Source organism: Pangasianodon hypophthalmus, chromosome 16 (assembly GCF_027358585.1).
Source record: "Pangasianodon hypophthalmus isolate fPanHyp1 chromosome 16, fPanHyp1.pri, whole genome shotgun sequence".
In the NCBI taxonomy this organism is placed as follows: Eukaryota; Metazoa; Chordata; class Actinopteri; order Siluriformes; family Pangasiidae; genus Pangasianodon; species Pangasianodon hypophthalmus.
The window spans coordinates 14,295,433-14,318,817 of record NC_069725.1 but is presented as its reverse complement, the minus strand read 5'-3'; the positions used below and the strand labels follow the sequence as shown (position 1 = coordinate 14,318,817).

General features: G+C 37.4%; 1 protein-coding gene across 9 annotated transcripts in view; it reads right to left on the bottom strand.

Moving 5' to 3' along the window:
• The window catches only part of si:dkey-178k16.1 (band 4.1-like protein 1), a 61,566-nt gene that overhangs the window by 14,249 nt on the left and 23,932 nt on the right, over positions 1–23,385 (bottom strand). For 6 of the 9 annotated variants that reach the window (XM_053240805.1, XM_026920996.3, XM_053240806.1 and 3 more), the window contains exons 4-11: positions 21,409–21,513; positions 7,569–7,611; positions 6,645–6,720; positions 5,399–5,617; positions 4,047–4,134; positions 2,791–2,955; positions 1,531–1,628; positions 1,030–1,205 (exon numbers count right to left, since the gene is read on the bottom strand). In XM_053240805.1, coding sequence (XP_053096780.1) covers positions 1,030–1,205; positions 1,531–1,628; positions 2,791–2,955; positions 4,047–4,134; positions 5,399–5,617; positions 6,645–6,720; positions 7,569–7,611; positions 21,409–21,513 — 970 coding nt within the window. The remainder of the gene's footprint in view (positions 1–1,029; positions 1,206–1,530; positions 1,629–2,790; positions 2,956–4,046; positions 4,135–5,398; positions 5,618–6,644; positions 6,721–7,568; positions 7,612–21,408; positions 21,514–23,385) is intronic. The other 3 variants (XM_053240807.1, XM_026920998.3, XM_053240811.1) reach the window with 1 other exon arrangement.

Genomic DNA, 23,385 nt, shown 5'->3' with positions numbered 1-23,385 from the left:
CAAATTTTGTTTAGCATTTTCATTTAAATGACCTCATTTTTAAATACTCTAAAATTTGACAATCTAACCAAGAAATAAGTATCAGTGAATTAAGAAATTTGTATTGTTAAATGTTTAGTTATTTGAGAAATGATTCACTGCAAAAAAAAAAAAAAAGTGAAAATATTTTGAATATGAGCAAATACTTTTGCTTCTTTCTATAATTAAATATATCTGAAAATATAGTGGCTCGCCTAATTATTCACCCCTATGAACCTTTCTCCATTTTTTTATTGTTATAACCTGGAACTAAAATGGACTTAATTGAGATTATATAGAATGTCATGAATCTACACAAAATAGCCCATTATGTCGAGAGGGGAATTGATATAGTTGATATGCAAAATTAATTACAAATAAATAATATTTAAGTTCTGATTGCATAAGTATTCATCACCAGTAAAAGTTCAAGGGGGTGAATACTTACTCAAATGCACTGTATTTATGTTTACAGCTAATACTAGCAATGTCTGTGCATGTTTTATCTATAGGCTTAACAGAGTTAACCTCCAAATGCACTTGGCTCTAATAAAGATTCATTTAGAGTCCCATTAGGATCTAAGAATGAACAGTTAACAAGTTTCACAAAGATTAAGCTTTCCTTATTTAATTGCTATTCTGTACCATTTTGTTTGGTCTGTGGCAACAATAGTAATTAAACTGTAAAGTAAAAAAAGAAAAGGGAAAAAGGAACTCCAGGTACATTTGCCTGTTCTATATAAGATAACGAAGTTATAATATAACTTTGGCTAAGATATATAATATATCTTGTTCCTATTTGGAGACACACAGACTACTCTTTCTATGTTTCATATTAACAATGATGAAATATTAAAGCACACTTTCAACTGGTCCCTCTTTAGGGTGCATCTTGTAATGAGTAATACTTGCTCAGAGGTGCTCAAGCATGTAAGAATATGAAAGTGTACATTTATCAATGTGTTCATGCTTGAAAATTGTACTGTTATGACAGAAATCAATAAGACATACCTCCTTCGAGACTGCGTGAGAGTAAGTACCTCCGGCTAGCCGATCGCTCAAACTGAGGGGCCGGCCTGTCAATTAATGCACTCGCCTGACGAGTCTGGGCCTGGGTCCGCCCACTGTAGCGGAACTTTGAGCCAATCACCAAAAAACCTTTGGGTGGGGGTTCAGGAGAGACCAACCTACAGGAATGGCCAGGCAGTCAAGATAGATTTCTTTACACTGTCTAATTTTACAGTATAAGCAGACATACAGTATAAACTTTATACAAACCTCTAAATAGAGAAAACACACAGACACATTTACACTTCGACTTCAGTTAGGAGGGTCTTACACAGGGACATATTTCTAACTTGTTCACCTCTCTGAAATGTTTTACCTGACTCTTATTAGCATGAGATGCAAAACAGCCTACAGTAACAAGTCTGTCTGCCAGGTCATGGATGCTGCATTGAATAATAATTTACACTGCTAAGTGATTTGTGAGGCGAAGCGGGGAGAGCCTACCTGAAAAAGGTGTGGTGTTCAATGCAGACCTTCCACAAGCGTTTGGAAGCTCGATGGTTGGGCAGCTTAAAGCCAATGGTGCTCTCAAACTGTTCATACTGGGGGTGCAGGGGAGTGTGTGTATGTGTGGGAGGGGGTGAGGGGAGAAGGGGCAGTGTGTTACTACAAATGAGGTAGTGGAATCAGTGAAAGTAAGACTACAGCATGCACACGTCAATGCCTTGCACAAAATAATACACAGATCAAAATCAATGAATTTGTAAATCATTCCTGTATGCTACAGAGCGCACATTTACATATGAAGATAAGGAACTATCATTTTAAATGATAATAATTTTAGTATGCATCTCAACAACAAGAAGCTCAAAGGCCCTGATATATTATTCAGGTTCCATGGGAGGAAGTGAAAGAATGAATAAGCTGCATTTGCTTATTCTAGATACTTCTGAAGACTTTCCAGATCCTTTTCTACTTGTTTCTCTTTCTTTCTATCTCTCTCCCTCTCACACACACACACACACACTTTACCTGTAGATATCATGGGACCATACTTTAATGATTTCTTGCTATATGCTCAGATGCATCGGAAATCATAGGAATATACCGTATAATCTTTGAACCAGGTGTTAAGAAGGGGAAGATGTTTATAATTCAGGACTGTCTCACATAAGATTAGTCCTAATCCTAACTGATATTGACTGATATGGGAGACCCCACAGATGATGACCACCCCCCCCCCCCCCCCCATTCAAAACGTCAAACACACTTTATATGCATGCTGCCTAAGATGCTCCCTTAAATCACAACACTTTTCACAGTCACAGGAGCCCAAAATGAGTCTGACTATTCTTAAGATGGTCAAAACAACCACAGCAGACTGTTTATTTACTGTTCATACATCTCTCTTAGCTTCTAGGTATAGAGGTTGAAATACCCACATACAATTCATCTTCTTTTACTGCTTACTTGACCAGTGCACCTTCTATAATCAAAGAGGATCAAAACAGGTTGACTTACTTAACTTAAACCCTAGCACATTTAGAACATTGTCTCATTATAATCTTTCTCAATCTATGTATCAAATGGTCTACCTATTTCTGAAAAAGTTTTTAAAGTCACAGTTCCCAAAGTTTGTCACTACATACAAATATTTCTTTCAAGATTAATGACTTAATGACAAATTATAAATGCTGTAAATTATAGACATGCATTTATAAACATGTCTCTAAAAAGAAAACATTGAAAGAAAAATCAAAAGACCTTTTTCTCTACCTCTCCAGGGCGGATTTTGATGTAAAAGTTGCTTCTCTTATAGGAGATTTTGAGAATCTTGGGCCAGGCAAAACGGTTAATGCGCAAACGGTCTCTGTAGATTAACAGGCCACTTGAACACACACCTAACATTATGTCAATGCCCTCAGAGTCCTGTAAAATACCATGCACACACACACACACACACACACACACACACACACACACAGAAGATGACACTAAATTTGGTAATTTTTCACAAAAGTAATTCACAAAAACAAAGTGAGATAGTTTTTACAAACACTGGGCTTCAGTTATCAAGCTGGACACATTATTCATTATTCAAATTATTCATAATTTGTTCACAGGAGCGTTTTTAGTTAAAATGGGATAAATATAAAAATGTTATATATAGCTATAGTTAATTGGGAAAATTGTTTGTATCCTATGAGCACTCCTGAGTTTGTGTAAATTTATGTATAAGAAGACTCACTAAGGTGAATCTCGATTGACTGGCTTCAAATCGTATAACTCGCATGAGTCACTGCATCTTTATGTACAAATTGGAATGTCAAGTTTAAATCACTTATTTAATACTTCAATTGCACGTTTCATATTACTGACTTAATGGCAAGCCAAAACAAATCCATTAATTAGGACAAATAAGACTAGCCACTTAATTAAGACAAAAGAAATGGCACCCTATAAAAGGAGTTAGTGTGTGTCTGTGGTAGCCGATGTGCTGCAATGGCTGAGCTGCATTACTGGAAGATTTAGTGCATTCACACACATTTTGTGTTCATCAATACAAAGAAAATCAGAGTTCCTGAGATTTTTAGTTAGGTCTGGCTGATGACGTTTATTGAATCAGTTGAACAATCCCAACACAATCCAAAAAAATCAAAGTCAGGCACAGAACAGGCACAATTTCAGGTAATTGGCAAACATGTGCCATGTTATTTTGCAGCTGTGAAACTAGCTGTGATGTGCTCAATGCTGTGGTGTATGCTCAACTTTACTAAATCATTGATAAATGCAGCCCAATGTCTGTATATTCCTGAGTCATCCAAGTAACTGTGTCAGATAAAACATGGCAGTGAATACCTGAACTATTTATTTTATTGTTTTAATTGTTCATCTTTTGTTAGATTTTTTTAAGAGCTCTTGGTTGAGTGAAATTGAAAATATATCTTAAGTGCTATATAAACAAGGTTATTAATATCTTTATGTATCCTTATATATTAAAATTAGCTGCAGATATGCACCTTAGCATGATGAAGATCAACTCCGTACATTGAGAGCTTTTTAGCATTCTCCAGAAAGTTCATCTCAGCTTCCGCAGGACTCATGCCCCTGCAGCAGAGCACAATAATTATAATCATTACCATCAGTAACATAAAAATAGTATCACAATTATGAGCATCATCATTCTAATCACCGTAATCCTAATCATTCCACAAGAACATCTCAATGAACAATAAATAAATAAATAAGTATAATCTGAGAGGTGTGACACTGAAAGATATGTCTGACATCACCCTTTTCAGATGGCATTGATATAAACAGCTTCAACCCCATGTTTTTGGGTTGTAAAATACCGCTAGCTACATTCTAAATGGATATATTTGGTGATAATTAATCAATATATTTACTGATATTAATATGGTTAAGGTACATTCCATTATCATTTCAGTCATCTTCTGTCCCAGTCATTGTAAATACCGTAAAAATGCTTTGTATAGCCTGTAAATCCTGTTCTGCTACGCTGTCTTACTGTTTCCATCACATACATAGTGTGTTATTGGATTACTGAAATGTTAGTTTAAATACCAAACCAATCATTCAATATTATTCTATATATTGCTCTCTCCAGCAATCCCTGTGTTGTGCTTGGGTGAAAACTAATAAAATGAAATAATAAAATAGATTTTACTAGAGATCATGTTCGTCACTTTAACCCACTAGTAATAAGGTCAAATAAATTAATAACTAGGTGTTAATTCATGTCTATTTTTTATCTATGAAAATAAAATGGTTATTTTTTTGTCCTGTGTCATGACCTCCATCTTTTACTTGCACTTTCAACTCTTCACACACACCTGCCCTCAGGAGAATCACAAACCATGTGAAGGGATTGTGTGTGTCCATTTTCATAAACATTGTTTATATTGCCTGAAACTGGTGTGAACATTCATTCATTCATTCATTCATTCATCTTCAGTAGCTGCTTTATCCTGGTCAGGGTCATAGTTAGAACCAGAGCCTATCCAAGGAACACTGGGTGCAAGGCCTAGGATACACCCATAAAGGGACACCTAACCACATGTGCACACAGACACAGACACAAACACACCACACACACACACACACACACACACACCTAGCTGCAATTTAGAGTCCACTTACCGTCATATTTTTGCAACCAACAAGGACATGGGGTGGAATGAAAATATACCTTGTTTTTAAAAGTACATTTTACTAATGCAATAATACTGTATTTATAAAATAAAAATCTGAAAGCATACATATTTGCTGACATTTAGGAAGGTTAAATGTTCTGTCTGTTCTGAACAGGGCATGTGGGTGGGAATGTGTGTGTTCTGGTGTGCCCCCTTGCCTGTAGGTGCGGTGGAGTTCCATAACCCTCTCTTCCAGCTCTCGTGTCTGGTTGGGAGCGAAGCGGAAATCACTGATGTAGTCAAGTCCGTGCTCTTCTGGGTCAAAATCTCCCAGCTCAGCCTGCACGGCGTATGAGCCTAGCAAAGCGTGTGTGACAAATGAACATGGCAAGCGCCCCGACAGCATGTCCTCTCTTAACTGAAGACACAGGTAATACCTAAACACACAAATACAAAGGCACCACAACCATTCAGAAAACAACCAGGGCCCAGGTTGTTTGCCTTATTTTTACTGGGCTTCTGATGAGCTAATGACACAAATTATATTTGAGAGGTTAAATAAGAACACAACATGTCAGGAATGTGGGGACGGGTAAAAACTAGAGGTGTAACGATACACTCCAGATTCACTCTGATTCATGATACTGGCTTCAAAATTTGGATTTGAATCTATTTTAAGAATATTTTGAACAAAATTTGAATGGAAAAAATTATGACGGAAAAGAAACCTTTTTTATTTCTGAATCATAAACAATGCAAAACAATTTTTGTCTGCATAAAATAAATCAAAAATCGCTACAAATAGAGGTTTAATATTGTAAACAAAATGTACTACAGTTTTACCATATCGTAAAAATAAATAATTTTATAAATTCTCCCAAAATTTTTGATTGAATAAACAAAGTGTTTGACCTGGGGACTCAGTAGCAGTAAAAGAGCTCCAAAGTTGTCTAAAATGCCCATTTTCCGTGGCCTTGGGGTTGTTGAACAGCTCGTTTTAACCATTATAAAGTGATCATGTAAGTGTATAACATATAATGTGCATTGGTCATTGCAATCTGGAGCAACTGGGCTATCAGACTTCACAAGTGCATATCTCGCAGAGTCTCCATGAAAGCATGAGTTCACTCTATTTATTTTAACTCTATGGGTTTTGCAGATTGGGACGTCTTGTGTTCAAAATGTGCAAATAGAATGCTGATTTCCATGAATCGCACATTTCCACAATGCGCATTGTCACAGTTTTGCATTGCGATGCATCGTGTCACAATGTTTCGTTACACCCCTAGTAAAAACAGTAAAAAGAGGTGCTAGTTACGTTGTCATGTCTCGGAATTGTAAATGTTGGGCAAAATACTGCATAAGCATTTTGTACAAGTACAAGAAAAATAGCAAAGCACAGATCGACCAACTGGATGTGGAAAACCTGGGCTGAGAGTTTAAGTGCAAATGCAGTGCACTTACCGAGTGATGTCTTCTATCAGCTGTGAGGGGTCAGGGGGGTAGAACTTGACAGCAAATGAAAACTGCCAGGAGCCTACTGCAAGCCCGAAGGCAAAAACAACTGGTTAAGACAAGGTCTTTATACTTTAAAATAGAGCATGGGAATGTAACTTTTTCATAACACTTTTCATGAACCCAATTCATGTGCTTAAACTTATTTTTACTTATACTTATTGCTGTTTGAAGCTGTTATTTGTGAGCATAATCTTTTTTATAACCCCAGCAAAGAAATATCTAAATTATTATTGGATTTTGTTCCAGGATGTACAGGATTTTATCCCCTTAATCTTAAAAGGACTCATCAAGCAGGTCCAGACTCACATTCCTCACTCTCATAAGGGCATACCTTTTCTACTAGTTACTGACAACTTTATGACAAATAATTGAATAATAAGAGGAGAGCTTAAGGATTTTAATAGTGAGCAAGAACATGTGCAATTTACAGTCTAATGAGAATGTGAAATGTGCTTTCAGATTAGTAAGCATTCTTGACATTTAATTTTACAATGACATTTAAATATTCATAATTACACAGCATTCTGGATAAATACTAACTGTGTGTTTATAACAGTACACATTATAATAGGAAGTCACAACAAAAGCTGAGTATACTACAAGGTATTATGGTCACATTAATTTTACCACGTTTATATATTTATTTGAACTTCATTATTTTTATAGATTTTAACAAAATAAGACGCATTTATTCTGAAATTATTATTATTATTATTAGTAGTAGTAGTAGTAGTAGCAGTAGCAGAGTAGTAGTAGTATGTTGTGGTTGTTGTTTATGAATGTATGATTCATAGAAAGTGTTATGAAGTAAATATTTAAGAGTATATGATGTCTTTGGGAGAACAAAAGTATTTTTTTCTCTAAACTTACCCCGAATTTGTTTTTTGATCTCTTTTGATGGGTCCAGCCAGTTCTGAAAGGAAGGGGGAAAAAGCTCCCATGAGATTACTGAGCACTTTACATCATATAGAGACTAGCAAACTTTTCATCATAGTGACACAGTGTGTCTCTGCCATGTCAAGAACAATGATGTAATATATTCCACTAAATGATCAGTGTATTAATTTTCAACAGCAACTGTTTAGGGAATTGCTAAGGTCACCTCAGACCCATTGTAAGGTCTCCTTACAGGTGGAGTCTTTCTCTATATTTTCTCTATGTTTCATTTCACATATGAAAAATATGCTCTAAAGAGAATATTTCTCTAGGCTTTAAAACACACACACACAATTGTTTGAACTAAAGAAACAATAAAATATTTTATCTGTAGCATTGTAAGTACTGCACACTGTCATGGTTGTCAATATTTTTGATATAGCTGTGAATAGAATAAACGTTAATATACTAGTGTAATAATATATATTACACTGCATAAATTTATTTTGTTGCACTTTAAGTACCATGAATGATACATTGAAAACAGAGTACTAAATGTGTTAGACGAAAAGGTCGATAAGGAGAGTTTGGCCCCAGTTTCGCCCCAAGCTGTTTGTTGTTCAAAGCATGGCCACACAGCAAACAGCACAATAGCTCCACAATATTTGTGGCACCCTGCTGCCTCTTACTACCCCACAAAACACAACTTTCCACTCTGATCCTAGTAACTGTCAGATCTTCACTCCACACTGCTGCTGCCAACAACATCATACTACCTCACTCATCTACTCTTGTCTTAGCAGAGCTCTTACTCTTCACTCACTGGGCTTGTAGAATTATGTTCTGTTTATTACCCTGTTTTACTTAATACTATAATAAAATTGATTGGTATTTTTTTGTTGTTGTTAAAAAAGAAAAACTTACTCAATTTATGAGCAGTATGCCATAAACCATTCAAGTGATGATTTTAAGTGATGATTATAAAATTCCTGCATAATAGTAGACATCATTCAGATTGTTTTGACAAACAATTCGCTATTCTAGAGAAACTTAATGACCTGCTGAAAAATCAGGTATTGACCTAGTGGTTGCCTAGTTTGTAATATGGTTAGTGTAAAACATTATACTTTAGTTTTTCTTTTAAAGGGAAGTCTTATTTGCAATAGCAGCGATAGAAACAAGGGCCTATATTATAGAAATTCTTAGGTGCTTAATTAAGATCTGACAATTGCAATATATCATTTTTCACTATTTTTGTTTTAGAATTTACTGAGGGAGATCCAGCATAGAGACTACACCGAGCAGCAGTCCAGTCTGCGGTGGTGTGTTTACAAGCCGTCACAAATTTAGCTATAAATGAGCTATAAACTATGAGCTTACATGCACTGTTTGTCTCCACAGAGTGTAGCTAGCCTAACATCATTGAGTGTTCTGTTGTGAGTAACATTGTGTCTTAACAGTGATTAACTGCAACTAACAGACAATAAATGTTTTTGCAAAAATACACTAATTTTAAAATTTTATCATAATTGGGTAATGCCTGCAAGGTCATTTGCAAGCATTACCCAAATAAATGCCATGTTAACTTTATGTAACCGCTACTGGCATGTTTTTGGACAGTGGAAGGAATTCGGAGAACCCACAGGAAATCCACATGGATACAGGGAGAACATGCAGGAGTGTTATCGTTCCTCTTAACTCAACTGATCACTGGCTGCATTGTGATGAAAAAATCACTAATTAAGTATACAATATTACTTATTCCAGGACTTGATCTGTCTATAGATGTGACAACATGTAACATGCATAACTGACAAATAAGACTTGGATTTCATGGTTACAACTGTTATAAAAATGCGAATAATGAATATTCTACCATTGTGGTGTTGTTAGATGCCTAATAAACATCCTTCAAAATGTTATTTAGTCTTACAACCAGCATCAGTAATTAAGGCCCCAGGGAGTTTGACTGCTTTCAAATTAAGGTAATGCTGGTCTTCTTGGCTGCACAAAATGCGTGTATGTTTCTATTCTTAGGTAAATCTTGCACAGGGTTTTGCCCTCACCAAACACAAAGTAACAAAATAACTTACACAAGTTTTACCCCCAACTAATGATAAGGCTGATGTCATTTGTCCCTGTCACATAGCCTTTATGAAAACTATGTGTTCATACACAATATTGCCAAAAGTATGTGGACACCTGAGCATCACATCCATGAGTGGGTCTTCTTCAAACTGTTGCCATAAAGATGGAAGCACAGAACTGTACAGAATGTCTTTGTATGCAGTACCATTAAGATTTCCTTTCACTAACTAAGGGGTCCAAATGTGTTCCAGCATAACAATGCCCCTGTGCACAAAGCAAGGTCCATAAAGACATGGTTTGCCAAGGTTGGTATCGAAAAATTTGAGTGGCCTGCACAGAGCCTTGACCTCAACCCTATTCACTAATTACTGACTTCACTAATGCTCTTGTGGCTGAATGGGCAAATCCCCACAGCCATGTTCCAAAATCTAGTGGAAAGTCTACCCAGAAGAGTGGAGATTATAACAGCAAAGTTGGGACTAAATCAGGAAAGGGATGTTCAACATGCACATATGGGTGTAATGATCAGGTGTCCACAAACCTTTGGCCATATAATTTGATGATCCTTTCAAATCTGAGCAACATATCAAATTAACAAGTGAAAGTGAATCTGTCAATTGTTCACTGAAGTGATAGGTTCTGGTTTACCTACAATAACCTGTTAGCTGGCTTTTGTGTTTTTTCCCCTCTATGATTACTGGACCTGTTTTTTTTGTATTGTGGATATGTTTTGTAGGCATCGCAGGCTGGGAGTCTTGGAAAGACGAATGTCAATTAAGCATGTTCATTAATATATTAACATTAAACAGTTGCTAAACAGTTGTCAGATCAGACGGGCCTGAACAGCAAATCTAGTAGGTCATTGAACAATGTTTCATTATATGGTCATGTATGGTCTAGCTATGTGCCTTGCAATTTCAGGAATTTCTCAATGATGTTCAAAGATTTGTTGTTGCTTAAATCAAAGACATATTAATCCATTGTGCCACTCTTCACGAGTACATTACACATGCTAAATAACTACTGAGAGGTTTACTTGTTAACCTCTTATATATCAAATCAAATCAGATTTCTTGGATGCAGAATTAGCACAGAGGTGGTATAAATCTCTGCCAGATAAAGACGTGCTTCATGTCAACTTCACTTTTGAAACACAGAGCTGACACTTCCATCTGTCATAGAAGTGGGCGCCTCTGAAATAGACGGGAAGAGCAGCACTCTGTCAGAAACAAGGCTATTCAGGCAAATATTTTCCGTGTGCTTAGTCTTCTTGCTTTGTCCCTAGCTAAGAGAAACTGTGATGGAAACTGTTGGCGAAGCTGAACACCGTGCTGACGAACCTTAATCTGATGCACTTTTGTACAACCAAATGTTTCGGGTCAGTCAAGCCAGATGGGCCCTTTTTATCATCCAGAATATTAAGACTTTCTCTTCTCTTCTAGAAGCATGAGAAGGAAATGGCTCCTGTAATTTGAGATATACTTGTTCTACCTGTGCTATAACCAAATTACCACATACAGCTATGACGAATACTGTCATAGATTGCATATAAATTATTGAAGGATTGTCATTTAATATCTCATGTCCTACCATCACCCAGGTAGCTAAGGCACTTTTCCACCACAATTATGGACTTCTGTGGAACACAGTAGCCTCAGTATACCCACAAAGTGTAGAGACCATTCATCAGTAAGCTGGAGTAATGGTACAGCTCAACTCACAGGTGGAACAGACAAACTAGGAATTACAGAGGGTCCTTCCCAGATAGTGTAGTAAAACATCCACTAAATAGGCTCATTCTCTTACTTAGGCAGAGTATGTACAAATTTTTGCCTCGTTTATCCACAGGTTTACTGCTTTCTAAAGCAATAAGATACCCTTTTCCCCAAAATGATTCTCAAACTGCAGTTATTGCAATTCATGAATGATTTCAGAATGAAGAGAGAGTATGGAATGTGGCCCACATCTGCCTACAGGAACAAAACTTTAAAGTTAAGTGAACATAAAGAGAAGCAAATATTCACTTAATGGCTGCTCATGCTCCTGAACACAGCCAAGTATGTCAATACTGTAATCTTTAGTGAAACCATAGAGGAGTTTGACTATAATACCAGAACATGTTAAAACACACTCACGTACATGTGCACACGTGCATGAGCAAACACACACACACACACAAACACAAGTCATTATACATTTTATGGGGCTGAATCTCAAATGTCTTTCTACACTATTCAGGAGGGCTTTAGGTAGGACATTCAGCTCTATAATGTTAGATCCCATGTAGGGCAGAAAGAAAGTGAAACAGAAGCCATTTGGGATATGCCCCAACTAGAAGCTAGCAGAAGGTAGATCATGAAGAAGAAAATGCAAGATCAAGCTACATAGTGACGAGGAAATATTACTGTGGGTACATTAGATAGAAATTTGAAACTTTAATTGAAACTTTAAATGTAATTTTTTTTTACATTTCTGCTGTCTTAAATCAGCCAGAATAAGGACTTTTAAAAAGAATGAGAAACTCTAGCAGACACTACGCTAGCACATTAATGAAGATTTATTGTGCCAATAGAGAAGCATGTTGGAGAAGATGTTAGAGACATTAAGGGATATCTGCTTAACTTTGTTTTGATCAGCTCGATGCAGCTCGGGTCTCATGGTACCTCGGTAAGAATGGTAACCAAATTTATTTATTTATTTATTTATTTATTTATTTATTTATTTATTTATTTAGAATCTATTGTTTTTACATATGTCTTCAAATTATTATTTACTACCTACTAATTGATTCACCATTTAATTATTTAAAAGCAATATCAAATAAGTATAAATAAACTTTGACCTACTCTTCTTTTTGTTTTAACCTATTAAAAAAATGAATGATTTATTTTACCTATTTTGTATCTTTTTTTATTTACTGCAATTGATTGATTGATTGATTGATCATACATTCAGTCAGCAGAAAGTTAACTGAGTTCCATTTCCAATATTTATAATTGATTAATGTTCTCTGTTTAATGTAGCTATGGTATCCGGTATGGTATACGGTAATCCTGACATGGGTGCTAAAATAGCTGAGCATATGGGCTGTACCTCAAAGGGCATGGCCTACTGAATAGTGTGTACTGAATTGTGTGGTAAAATAGTATGCCCTCTATGGTAACAGGGATTTTGATATACAGTACTATTTAGTGTGTGCTGGTATGTGGATTGGAATTGAGATTAAATAAGTAAAAAAATCCTAAGTGCATGAATAAATGCATAAATACATACATAAATACATAAACTTAGTGACATTCCATTGCATATTTTTATTTTTATATTGACAGTTCTTGTTACTTCACTCGAGTTTCAAGATCACTCCTTGTACCCCACACCCTACAAGCAAAAATTAAAGTTAAAAAAATTAACCATGTATAAATACACTTTCAACAAATATCTATATGATTTTGAATGGACCAAATTATTCAGACGAGAGAAGACACAATTGTGCCATTACACAAGGAACATGAGAATTTTTTGAGGACCATGAAACAATTCCTTAGCATTGCAAATGGAATAGATTTGTTTTACATGTTAAACATTTAAATAAGCATCAATAAGTCAAAGCTCAAGATAAGTCTTGAGATTGGGTCTCTAGTGGTTAAGTAGATGAAGTTCAACATTCAAAGTTGGAAAAATATTTTTATTCCTTGTGCCCACTTCCCATTCAAGCCCATGTACACAAAGCTCCACCCTCAGAATCTACAGTGGTCAGCAAGTTCAATTAGAGTTAGCAAGGACTCTCATGACATCACTTTTTTAAAGCAATAAGGTAGGCTTTTTATTCACCGCTTTTGCCAGTTGCTTTGCACTGTCACCAAATGCACACATAGTGATCTGATCTGTATAACAGACTCCTAGAACACCATCCAGTACTGCATTACTGAGTGCACTTTCTAGTTGCTTCAACTCAAGTTGCAATTTAAGTCCACTCAAGTTACAAAACATAAACACAATGCTCAATGTACAAGCACAACAATCATTATAAGTATACTGGTCCCTTTAGTGCTAATACAAAAACACCTGATAACACTTAAAGGGTTAATGGACCAAAACAGTCTTCACCTGGGCAAACATGATAGGTCACAAGTCTTTGCTCAGTTCTAAATTATAAAATGGCCACAGACAATATGTAGCAATGTATAGACACAATGGAGCAACAATAGGCACCTAGGGCAAGAGGTAGAAGAAGAAATAGAGGTAAAGGAAGAAGACAGCACATTTCAAAAGTAACAGGTGGGAACCTGTTCTGAGGGACTGTTGTGAACACTGTGTTCAGAGAGGCTGCTACATATGACCTCACCACAGATTTGAAAGAATACACAGCATCGGTGACTGGCTACAAAAGCAAGTGCATAGATGATGATGACTTCCTTCAAGACCATCATCACATGCACAAATCAGAAGCTGTAGATCACTGCAGATTTGTACGCCCTACTGAAATCCCAAGAGGCTGCCTTCAGATCAGCTATAGACCCTCCACACAGGAAGGACCAATCTGTCCCAGGCTATCAGAGAGGCAAAGCTTAACTGTTCACAAAGGATTCATGGACACTTCCTAAACACCAAGGACAAATGGCATATGTGGCAAGGCATTGAGCCCATCACTGACTACAAAGCTACAACACATATCTGTGATAGCAATGCCTCACTCTTACATGCAATAAATGTATTATACACATGGTTTGAAGCAAAGACCAATGTGCCAGCAACCACCCCTTACTTCCACTGACCAAGTAATCTGTTGTTCTGCAGTGAATGTGAGGAAGACTCTGTCCACAGTTAACCCACAAAAGCTGGTGGTCCTGACAATATACCTGACTGGTTGCTCAGGTAATGTGCTGATCAGCTTGCAGATGTCCTAATACACATCGTTAACATCTCCCTGAGCCAAGCAGTTGTCCCTATACGCTTCAATACAACCACCACCATCCTTGTGCCAAGGAAATTATCTGTGTCCTGCCTCAATGACAACCAGCCTGTTATATTCACACCTATTACCGTGTAGTTCTTTGAGCCACCAGTCATAAAACACATAAAGAACCATCTTTCCAACATACTGGACCCATTCTAGTATACCTACTGCCCTAACCGGTCAAGAGAAGATGCCATATCTGCTGCCATCCTGCCACCTGACTCTGTCCCACCTGGACAAAAAGGTCAATTATGATATTTATAAACTTCAGTTCAACATTTAACACAATTACCTCTTAGCAATTCAGAGGAAAGATGAACCTGCTGGGCTTGAACACTTCTTTCTTCAACTGGAGCCTGGGCTTTCTGACTGGGAGGATCGTCCACCAGGATCAGTGTGGTATTTTAAGTGTGTGGCATTCAGTTGTGATAGTAGGTTTAAGGGTTATGTCTGTAGTTTTTCCATCATTGAGTCCTTTTTTCCCTGTGTGCATTGAAATTTGCAGATGAAGTATTCTGTAGTGCTGACAGTGTCAGTAAATTGGTGATATATGTATAGTGTTGCCAGTTGTGTGTGAGCAACTGGGGAAACTGTGACAAATAATTAATGTTCCCTAGTAAGAATCCTGAGGTGATAGCACCTGCACTGGATCAGTCTGAATGGAAGTAAAGGAAGGAAGCAAAAGCAAGAAATGCCTCTTCCCCCACCTGCTACCCCAAGGGTAGCAAAGCAAGAAAAAGACTATGATGCTCACTGATGGGAACATCCTGTGATGTTGCATGAGAATCATTCTTCCACATCACAGGAACCAGTTGCATCCACAAGCAGGTTGCTCCACTACCTGGGTAAATTCTTGTGCCAGCGCTGCTCTCAACATGAACATCTAATGCCAGTTAAGCCTGTGGGGTGGATCTATTCTGCAGATTGCTTCCTGACCCTGCAGGAGTATCAGAACCAGGAAATATTACCTTCCTTTATGCACTAGGATGGGACATTATAGCAGCCAAGGTGGCCAGCAAGAGGGAGCTGAACAGCATCCTTCTCAGCTGCCTTTGCATTTCATGCAGCTACACTGGCCATGAGCTTGGCTATCCAACCAAGCCTTTAATGTTGACAGAAAATAGGCCCGGTTATGGTTATGCTCAGTATCATCAAAAAAAAGGAATGCCAAAATGCAGGTCTTTGCTGAGCTGTTAAACATTGCTAAAGGAGTTGATACGACTAGATCGGCCACTCCAGGCCCTATGATTTCACAGCCAAACCCAAAGTCCAGTCACTCTTGAGATGGCAGCACCAGAGGCTTCCCCAACAGCCAACATGGGGCTGTTCAACTGACCTGCTTGTCTGAGAAAGCTGTAAAAGCATCCAGATGCTAATGGGGTCTAAGTGCCTCTCATGTGTAGATTCATAATAAAGGACGAAAATCATGACATGACATCACATGATGCTTCATCCCTTTATATATATATACATTAAAAATGTACATGCACTCTAAAAAAAATTATCCAAGTGGCTAGTGAGAAAAGCTTAAAATAAAGAACAATTTGGACATAAAAAATTCAATTTGTTACATGTACATGTATTAATGAGTTGACAACTTATTTTAAGAAGTTTGTCAAACTGAAAAGAAAGAAATCTGTCTCAGCTTATTAATATATGGATTTTGAACAAACGATCTTGCTTTCACCTAACAACAAAAAAGTATTAAGTTAGTGAAACTTGAAAATGTAGTGAGCAAACTTAAAAAGCTGAGAACAGGGCTGGACCTTGTCTGAACATGCCAGAGCCAGACCTCGCCTATAGGAGGAGAAGCAAACAAACAATTAAGGAACGAGCGCGAGTGCACACATCAAAGGTACATACTGAGGAGCCTAACTATTTTTATTTGTTTTACTAGCAGCAACTCTCAAACTATATCGGCACACAGTGCAAAAAAAATCGTTGTCACAGGACACTAAATTTTAAAGTAACGTTACAGCTTGCCCCTTGCTAATTCGACCCTTGGAAAGTTGACTTCAGCTAGCTAGCTAGCATCTTCTAAGTTAGCTACAGCATGCCCTTTGCTAATTTCGAGTTAGTGAAGTTGACCATTAGCTATCGTGTGTCTTCAGTTTTCTTAGGTTTTGTTTTACAGTGCCAGCCGAATGACCGTAATTGGCACTGAATGTTTGTAGCATTAGTTCAAACACTGCGCATGTTTGAGAATAAGTCTTGCGTTGTCCTAATTTAAATTTGGCACTATTGATGGAAGTTTGTGGATCATTTGACATTTTCAATCTGTAACAAATGTAGGTTACTAAACTTTTTTTTTCTGCGGAGGAGTTTGATTCTGTTGTAGAAGCGCCATTTTGTTCATTCTTACGTCAGTGCTTGAACCATCTTGTAACATGTTTGTACGTAAGAACATTTTTTATTTAACAATGTTTGATAGACACGTTTAGACACTTTTAGACACTAGACACAGTTAGACCAATTTCATTGAATCTACAAATAGTTTGCTATCGTGTTTCCACCAGAGCATGATTCAATAAACAATTATAATAAAATTGAAATTGCTGTGTTTTTTTTTATTCTGACAGAATTGAAATTAGTTACTATTACTCAAAAAATTAAGGTAACAATTTGCATGGACATTTCTGAGCAGACTGTAAGCAAAATAAATAAGATAGAACAGCTTAGATTAACTAATTTGACCACATCACATTATTAAGTTGGCTCAACTTAATTAAGCTTTTAGAGGACAATTCAAATCATGTTGGTTGTGCTAAACAAATTGAGTTGGGCTAACTAGAAAAGTCTCACAATATTTACTCAAAAATGGCTGAGTTGAAATAACTTAAAAAGATCCATGCAAATTGTTACCTTAATTTTTTAAGGTGAGCCATTGTATTATTTTTTAGAGTGTACACTGTGTAAGGCTATGTAATGGTGTTCCTTTTTTTGAGGTTGAAGAATTAAAATGGATATTCTTATATAATCTATATATGTGTGTATATTTAAACTTGTATATTTGTGTACATAAGGGTTGTAACTGAACACACATACATTCTTCTAAGCAGATAATTAAGATATGAATAAAAAGCACGCTTTTTTTTACCTTTTTTTCAGAAAGCTGTCAGAAAGGTAAATAGGGCATCTGGATGAGACTAGAAGTACACATTGGGACTGGGATACCATGGGATACAACAAAAAAGTCAGAGCAGGAGGTTTTTAACTTTAATGCAGCATGAGTAAGCGATAAGATATAAAACTCACCAGAAAAACAAAACCCACACCCACTAACATGAACTTGAAGCAATGCATTTACAGCATTAAATCGTTCATCCTTAGTAATGGCTTGGCCAGGGTCATGGTGGTTTAAATTAGCCTACTAGCTTGTTTATAATTTGGGAAATAGTACTAACTAAACTCATTCAGAAAATATTACAAGCAGGTACAAACAGGATTTAAACAGGACCAATTATAAACTCAAATGATATAGCTGAGGTTGAGGAACTATCAGTGCCAGTATTCATAGACCGTGCTGACAGTAACACTGATAACTGATAACACGAAAACAAATTCCCCTTCACTGCTAATAGCCCCTACTGCTAAATTCCCCAAGACTGGTAAATGCCGCAAACCCAAAAGTAAATTGCTAAACACCCCGAAACCCAAAAATAAATGCCCCCAACCTCAATACCATGGCAACACCCTAGAAACAACATATGTGGCTCTTCTGGTGGTTCATCTAGCTGCCCCTAAAGCCACCCCCATGCGGGAAGCTGTACCCCCTCTCTCTCTATGCTGACAATCAACTCCAGACATCTTCCCTTCTCAGCCCCCTTGGCTGCACCAGGTCCCTATGATGGTTTAGAATTTTCACCAATGCATTGATCTTTTAAACAGAACAGCATTATAGTGGTCTGTTGCATTCCATGAGAGAGAGCGGGTGAGATTTATGTTATCCACGCTTATTGGCAGAGCTTGAGAATGGGCCAAAGACCTGGTAATGCAGGGACACCCAGGTCTAGGATCAATGAGGCCCCTGCAGACAGTCAGGCTGACACAGGCTTCCGCAAGGAAAGCATGATTGGACTGAGGCTTCTTCTGTCTAGCCCGAGGCCTGCCCCAAGGCCTCTCCTGTCCAGTCCAAGTCCTACTCCAGTGCTTCTACTGTCCTCCCCAAGACCTGCAACAAGGATGTCCTGCTCCCTGTCTGTGAGGAGGATTTGCCTGGTGCCTGGTTCTGTGGCGAGTATACAGTTCAGCTCCCCTTTCCTCAATGGGTGAAAGGGTGGTTGCTGATCCTCTGGAGGACATTGTCGTGCCTCCTGACTCCAGCAAGTGTGTTGTCATTCCATCACCTGACTCCAGTGAGGACATCATCACTCTGCCTCCTGATTCTGAGAAGAATGTCACTGCTCCATCTCATGACTCCATCGAGGACATCAAGGATTCCAGCAAGGACGTTGCCGCTCCACCTCCTGACTCCACAGAAGGTGTCATCACTCCTCACTTCACAGGGGATGATGTTACTCAGCCTCCTGACTGCACAGAGGATGACGCTGCTCCTCACTCCGCCTTCACAGAGGGCCTTTGTCCCGCCTTAGTAGAGGAGATCGCTCTTCACTCCACTTTCACAGAAGACGTTGCTCGTCAGAGGATGTCATCAAGGGCACAGTTTTGTTAATTATTTCTCAGCAGTATATACAGTAGGCAGGATGTGCTGTTTGCTGTTGCTTATGGTAAGTTGATAATAAAGTGTAGACAAAAAGATTGCATTAACACTACCATCTGCAAAGGATACAGTCTCCCCAGCTAGGGTGCTCTGGACAGTTCTCTTATATGGCCAACAGATGGGTGCGAACCTTCATTTTTCTCCCATCAGAACAATTATATGTCTGCCATGAGTGTAATCATCTAAAACATTTTCCATTACAGGCAATGCAAAACATTACTTTCAGGGTCTTTCCCCAAGTTCCAAAATTTTAGACACTTGATCTGATATCTGATTAGTTTGTTCACATAGTTAAGAGTTTGCACAGTAGAAGACTTTATGCAACAATAAATGAGCATTTCACAAGTGCACTCATGTTTTTAATAGTTACTATAGTCCCTTTGTAAAGTGGTCAGTAAAATGAAGATACCACACACTTGGCTCTAATTTACGCAAGTTCACTGCAACTGTTTCATTTTAATTTGAGGCCACGGGCAGCCACAATTTGTGGGTTTGGGTTTGCTGTACCCTATAAATGTATCAGAGTTGTTTAGGATTTCTTTGGGAATTGAAATTCATCATCATTACTCTCTTCTATTTTCTATATCTTTGTTTAATCCCCTGACCTAATGGTCAAGTCATTTCTCCCCACAGACTGTTCTGGTACAAGCTGTGTCAATGACAGCTGAACCCAGTGATTCCAGCACAATATTCCACTCTTCTACATCTTTTGTCAACTTTGCATGCGGCTTTTTGTATAGGCAGTCTTTTGTCCAGTGTCATGTGGTTTGGCTGACATTCTGATCATACCTATCTAGAGATTCTGTGCCAAGTAAGTATCTCCATTTGCATCTAGCGCATCATCTCCCAGTAGCAGTTCGTCAGTCCAACGTTTCTAATATTGTGTTCATTCCATCAACTTTGTGTGAATTCTCTGTGAGTATTTCTACGGCAGCATCTATTGCACTTCCAGTTAAAAACAAGGGTACAGCTAAGCCTGTTTCTTTTTGTCGATTTCTGTAATGCATCTTCACATTACAAATAAATTTTTCCAAATTTCATAGCAATTCTTTTTAACAAAAGGTGGTATAATTCTGTAGGTTACAACAATGATACTTTGCCACCAGTCTTTAACGACAACAACATTACTGACTAAATTGCACAACCATTATAACTAAGTAGAGCTCTCTCCCCCAGGAGAGAAATACGACTTAAAAGACTTCGCGTCCTAGGGGCCATGACATTGGATTATTTTGAAATGACTGTTGACATACTTTCTGCAGTATATACATGGTAACGTAAGAATCAATATTACCTAAAGTAAACATTTTTTACAAATTTAACACCATTTTAGTATTATCATCACTACACATCAAAATTGACTGTAACAACTGACTCCAATCACAAATATTGTCAGTACGTTATTAAAACACAAACAGGATTTTGTTTATTTCTCAATAAATGAATTATGCCAAAATATTAAAGAAACGTCATTAGAATTAGCCTTTAACAGAACCTAAAGGTTAAAGAGGACTACATAGCAAACTAGGAGTTCCCTGAAAAGAGGTTTATCACCATTATTCACACATACAACGCTACATACACACTACATACAAGATCATGACACATTTTATGTACATTTATTTATATGGGAGTGGTGTTTGAATGGGGAATTCTTTATGTGGGAATGTAGATGGTGGATGCATACTAAAGTCTAAAAATAGTAAATAATACTAAATAAGGCCAGTTAAAAATATAGAAAGAGCTTGTGTAGATTAGAAACATATGGTAGCATTTAACCTATTAAAATGCAGAAAAATCAAATTCAAAAATTCAAAAGTACAAAATAATCAGAACTAATAGATAATAATTAATAATAATAAGTATTAAGGGATTCTAAGGCAGAAGACTAAAACTTAAGCAGAAATGGGGTATATACTTTAAAACAGTGACAGAGACGACAGTAAATAAAGATGCAAAAAACCTCTTATAGTACTTTATATGTAAGTTAATATATAAGTTTGTTTTAAATATTAGTCAAATTTTTTTCTTATGGTGGGGTTAGCCCTGTGGTATTGTGTATGTCCAACCTTTTGACTGTCAGCATCACAGAAGGTCAGGCCAAAGTAGTCCTTCTCCAGCAGGTTCAGATGCTCACACACTATATCCAGCAAGACTTGACCTTTACAGGATTTCTGCCCCGCCAAACATGCAAAACACACAAAAAACATATATTTTACAATATTACACAAAATGTTTATATACAATGATGCTTCTTTTATATATTTCTATATATATAAAAGCAAGCATCATTTTGGCATGGATATTGTACCAGCACCAAATATTTCTACAAACAAATACCAATTTGCATATCCCTTCACATGATATTAATTGGGACTTTGCTTTGGTCTATTTCAGCCAATTTTCATATAAGAAAAATGCTAAGAAATATACAGTGTATATACATTACACAGAGTAGTTAGTGAGCAGTTAACAGCATACCAAGCTTAAACATGTACATATATCACAAAAATATTTCAAGTATTATAGCTATGCACTATAATGTTGTCAAGATCTCAAGGCTATACTGCAGAAAAGGGTGGCAGAAGCTTAAGATGCCAGCTTTTAAAGTGCCACTCTACAAAGACACCAAGCATACACCGCCCAGGGAACACAGTTCCCACAGCAACAGGGAGAAGAAGCAGCTGTTTCCATGGAAACAGAAGTGACGAGAAGGGCTTTTCTCCCTTTTGTGTCTGTGTGCCTCCTCCCCACCTCTAAGAGCTCCATGACTCAATGTTTTTACAGAGAGGTTGGGGAGTGGTGACCAGAGCTCCTAGTGTACAAAAAACTTCAACGGTCATGGTTTAGTTAGCCGAGGAGATCACACAAACAATTTCTAGTGGACTTTTAGCACAAATTTAATATTACTAGCTAAGAGAATCATATCAAAGCAGTCAATTCTAACACCTCCAATTGCTAGAAGCCACTTAGACATTTGCTAAAATTTTCACACTTGTTGCCAAGGGTGATTCTTGAATAAAGTGTGCCTTCTAATCAGAAAGCATGCTTATCACTCTCAAGTACAAATGTGGAGGAACTTCAGATAAAATGTATATAATGTTCTCTGTACACTACTAGGTTTGTCCACATCATATGATCTTTATTGATTCATATTTATGCTAAATATCAAGCATGTCTTAAGGCATAAATGCTAGCAATCTGGTGATTTTTATGGAATTAACTGCTGATGATACGGATGTAGTACCACCCTTATCAGTGCCTGATATCTACCCCATGTGCATATGTGTAGACATAAGAAAGTTACATGCTTCTTTTTTTCTGCAGCATTAGAGAGTTCATTAGTATTAATGATATGTGAGCCCAGGAATCAAATTGGAATGAGGAGTCAATTACCAGTGGGGGATTTTTTTTACCAGGGAAAATAATTTGTCGCTTCAAGTACTGTACATGCATTCAGCACATTCTAATAGAGGTAATCAGAATATGAATGAGCTGTTGCTTTGGTTATTCCTGTCAGTGAACTCACTAGAGACGCTGCCACACCTTGCGCATATCAATGCACACACACACACACACACACACACACACACAAACAGTCCCCTACTTCTTTGTTCATTTGAAGTACAGTAGCATTACTTTCCCAACTGGCTGCACACAGAGAAGTAATTTGCCACCTCTATAATTTTATTTTCCTTATTAAGACTAGTGCGGCACAATTGCTATCTGTCACTCCATCCTCAGTTAGTGGTTGAGAGCACAGGTGCCCTTTGCCCTTTAGAATGGTCACTGTGTCTTTCTGATTAGATTGAATAAGTGCTAGGAATAAAGTACCACATATTCAAGGATTTGTTATAGGCCAACATGATACAGTACATCAGGCATGGGAAAGCCCGGGGCAAGATGGGCTGACACTGCTCTAATATATAGCCAGTGAATGTGCTTCCTGGAGATCAGACAGGGTAGGGATATCCATAAATTTATCAACATAAAAAAATCTACTCCTCCCCCATATGATTCCCTAGAGCAGAGAACATGACACATAC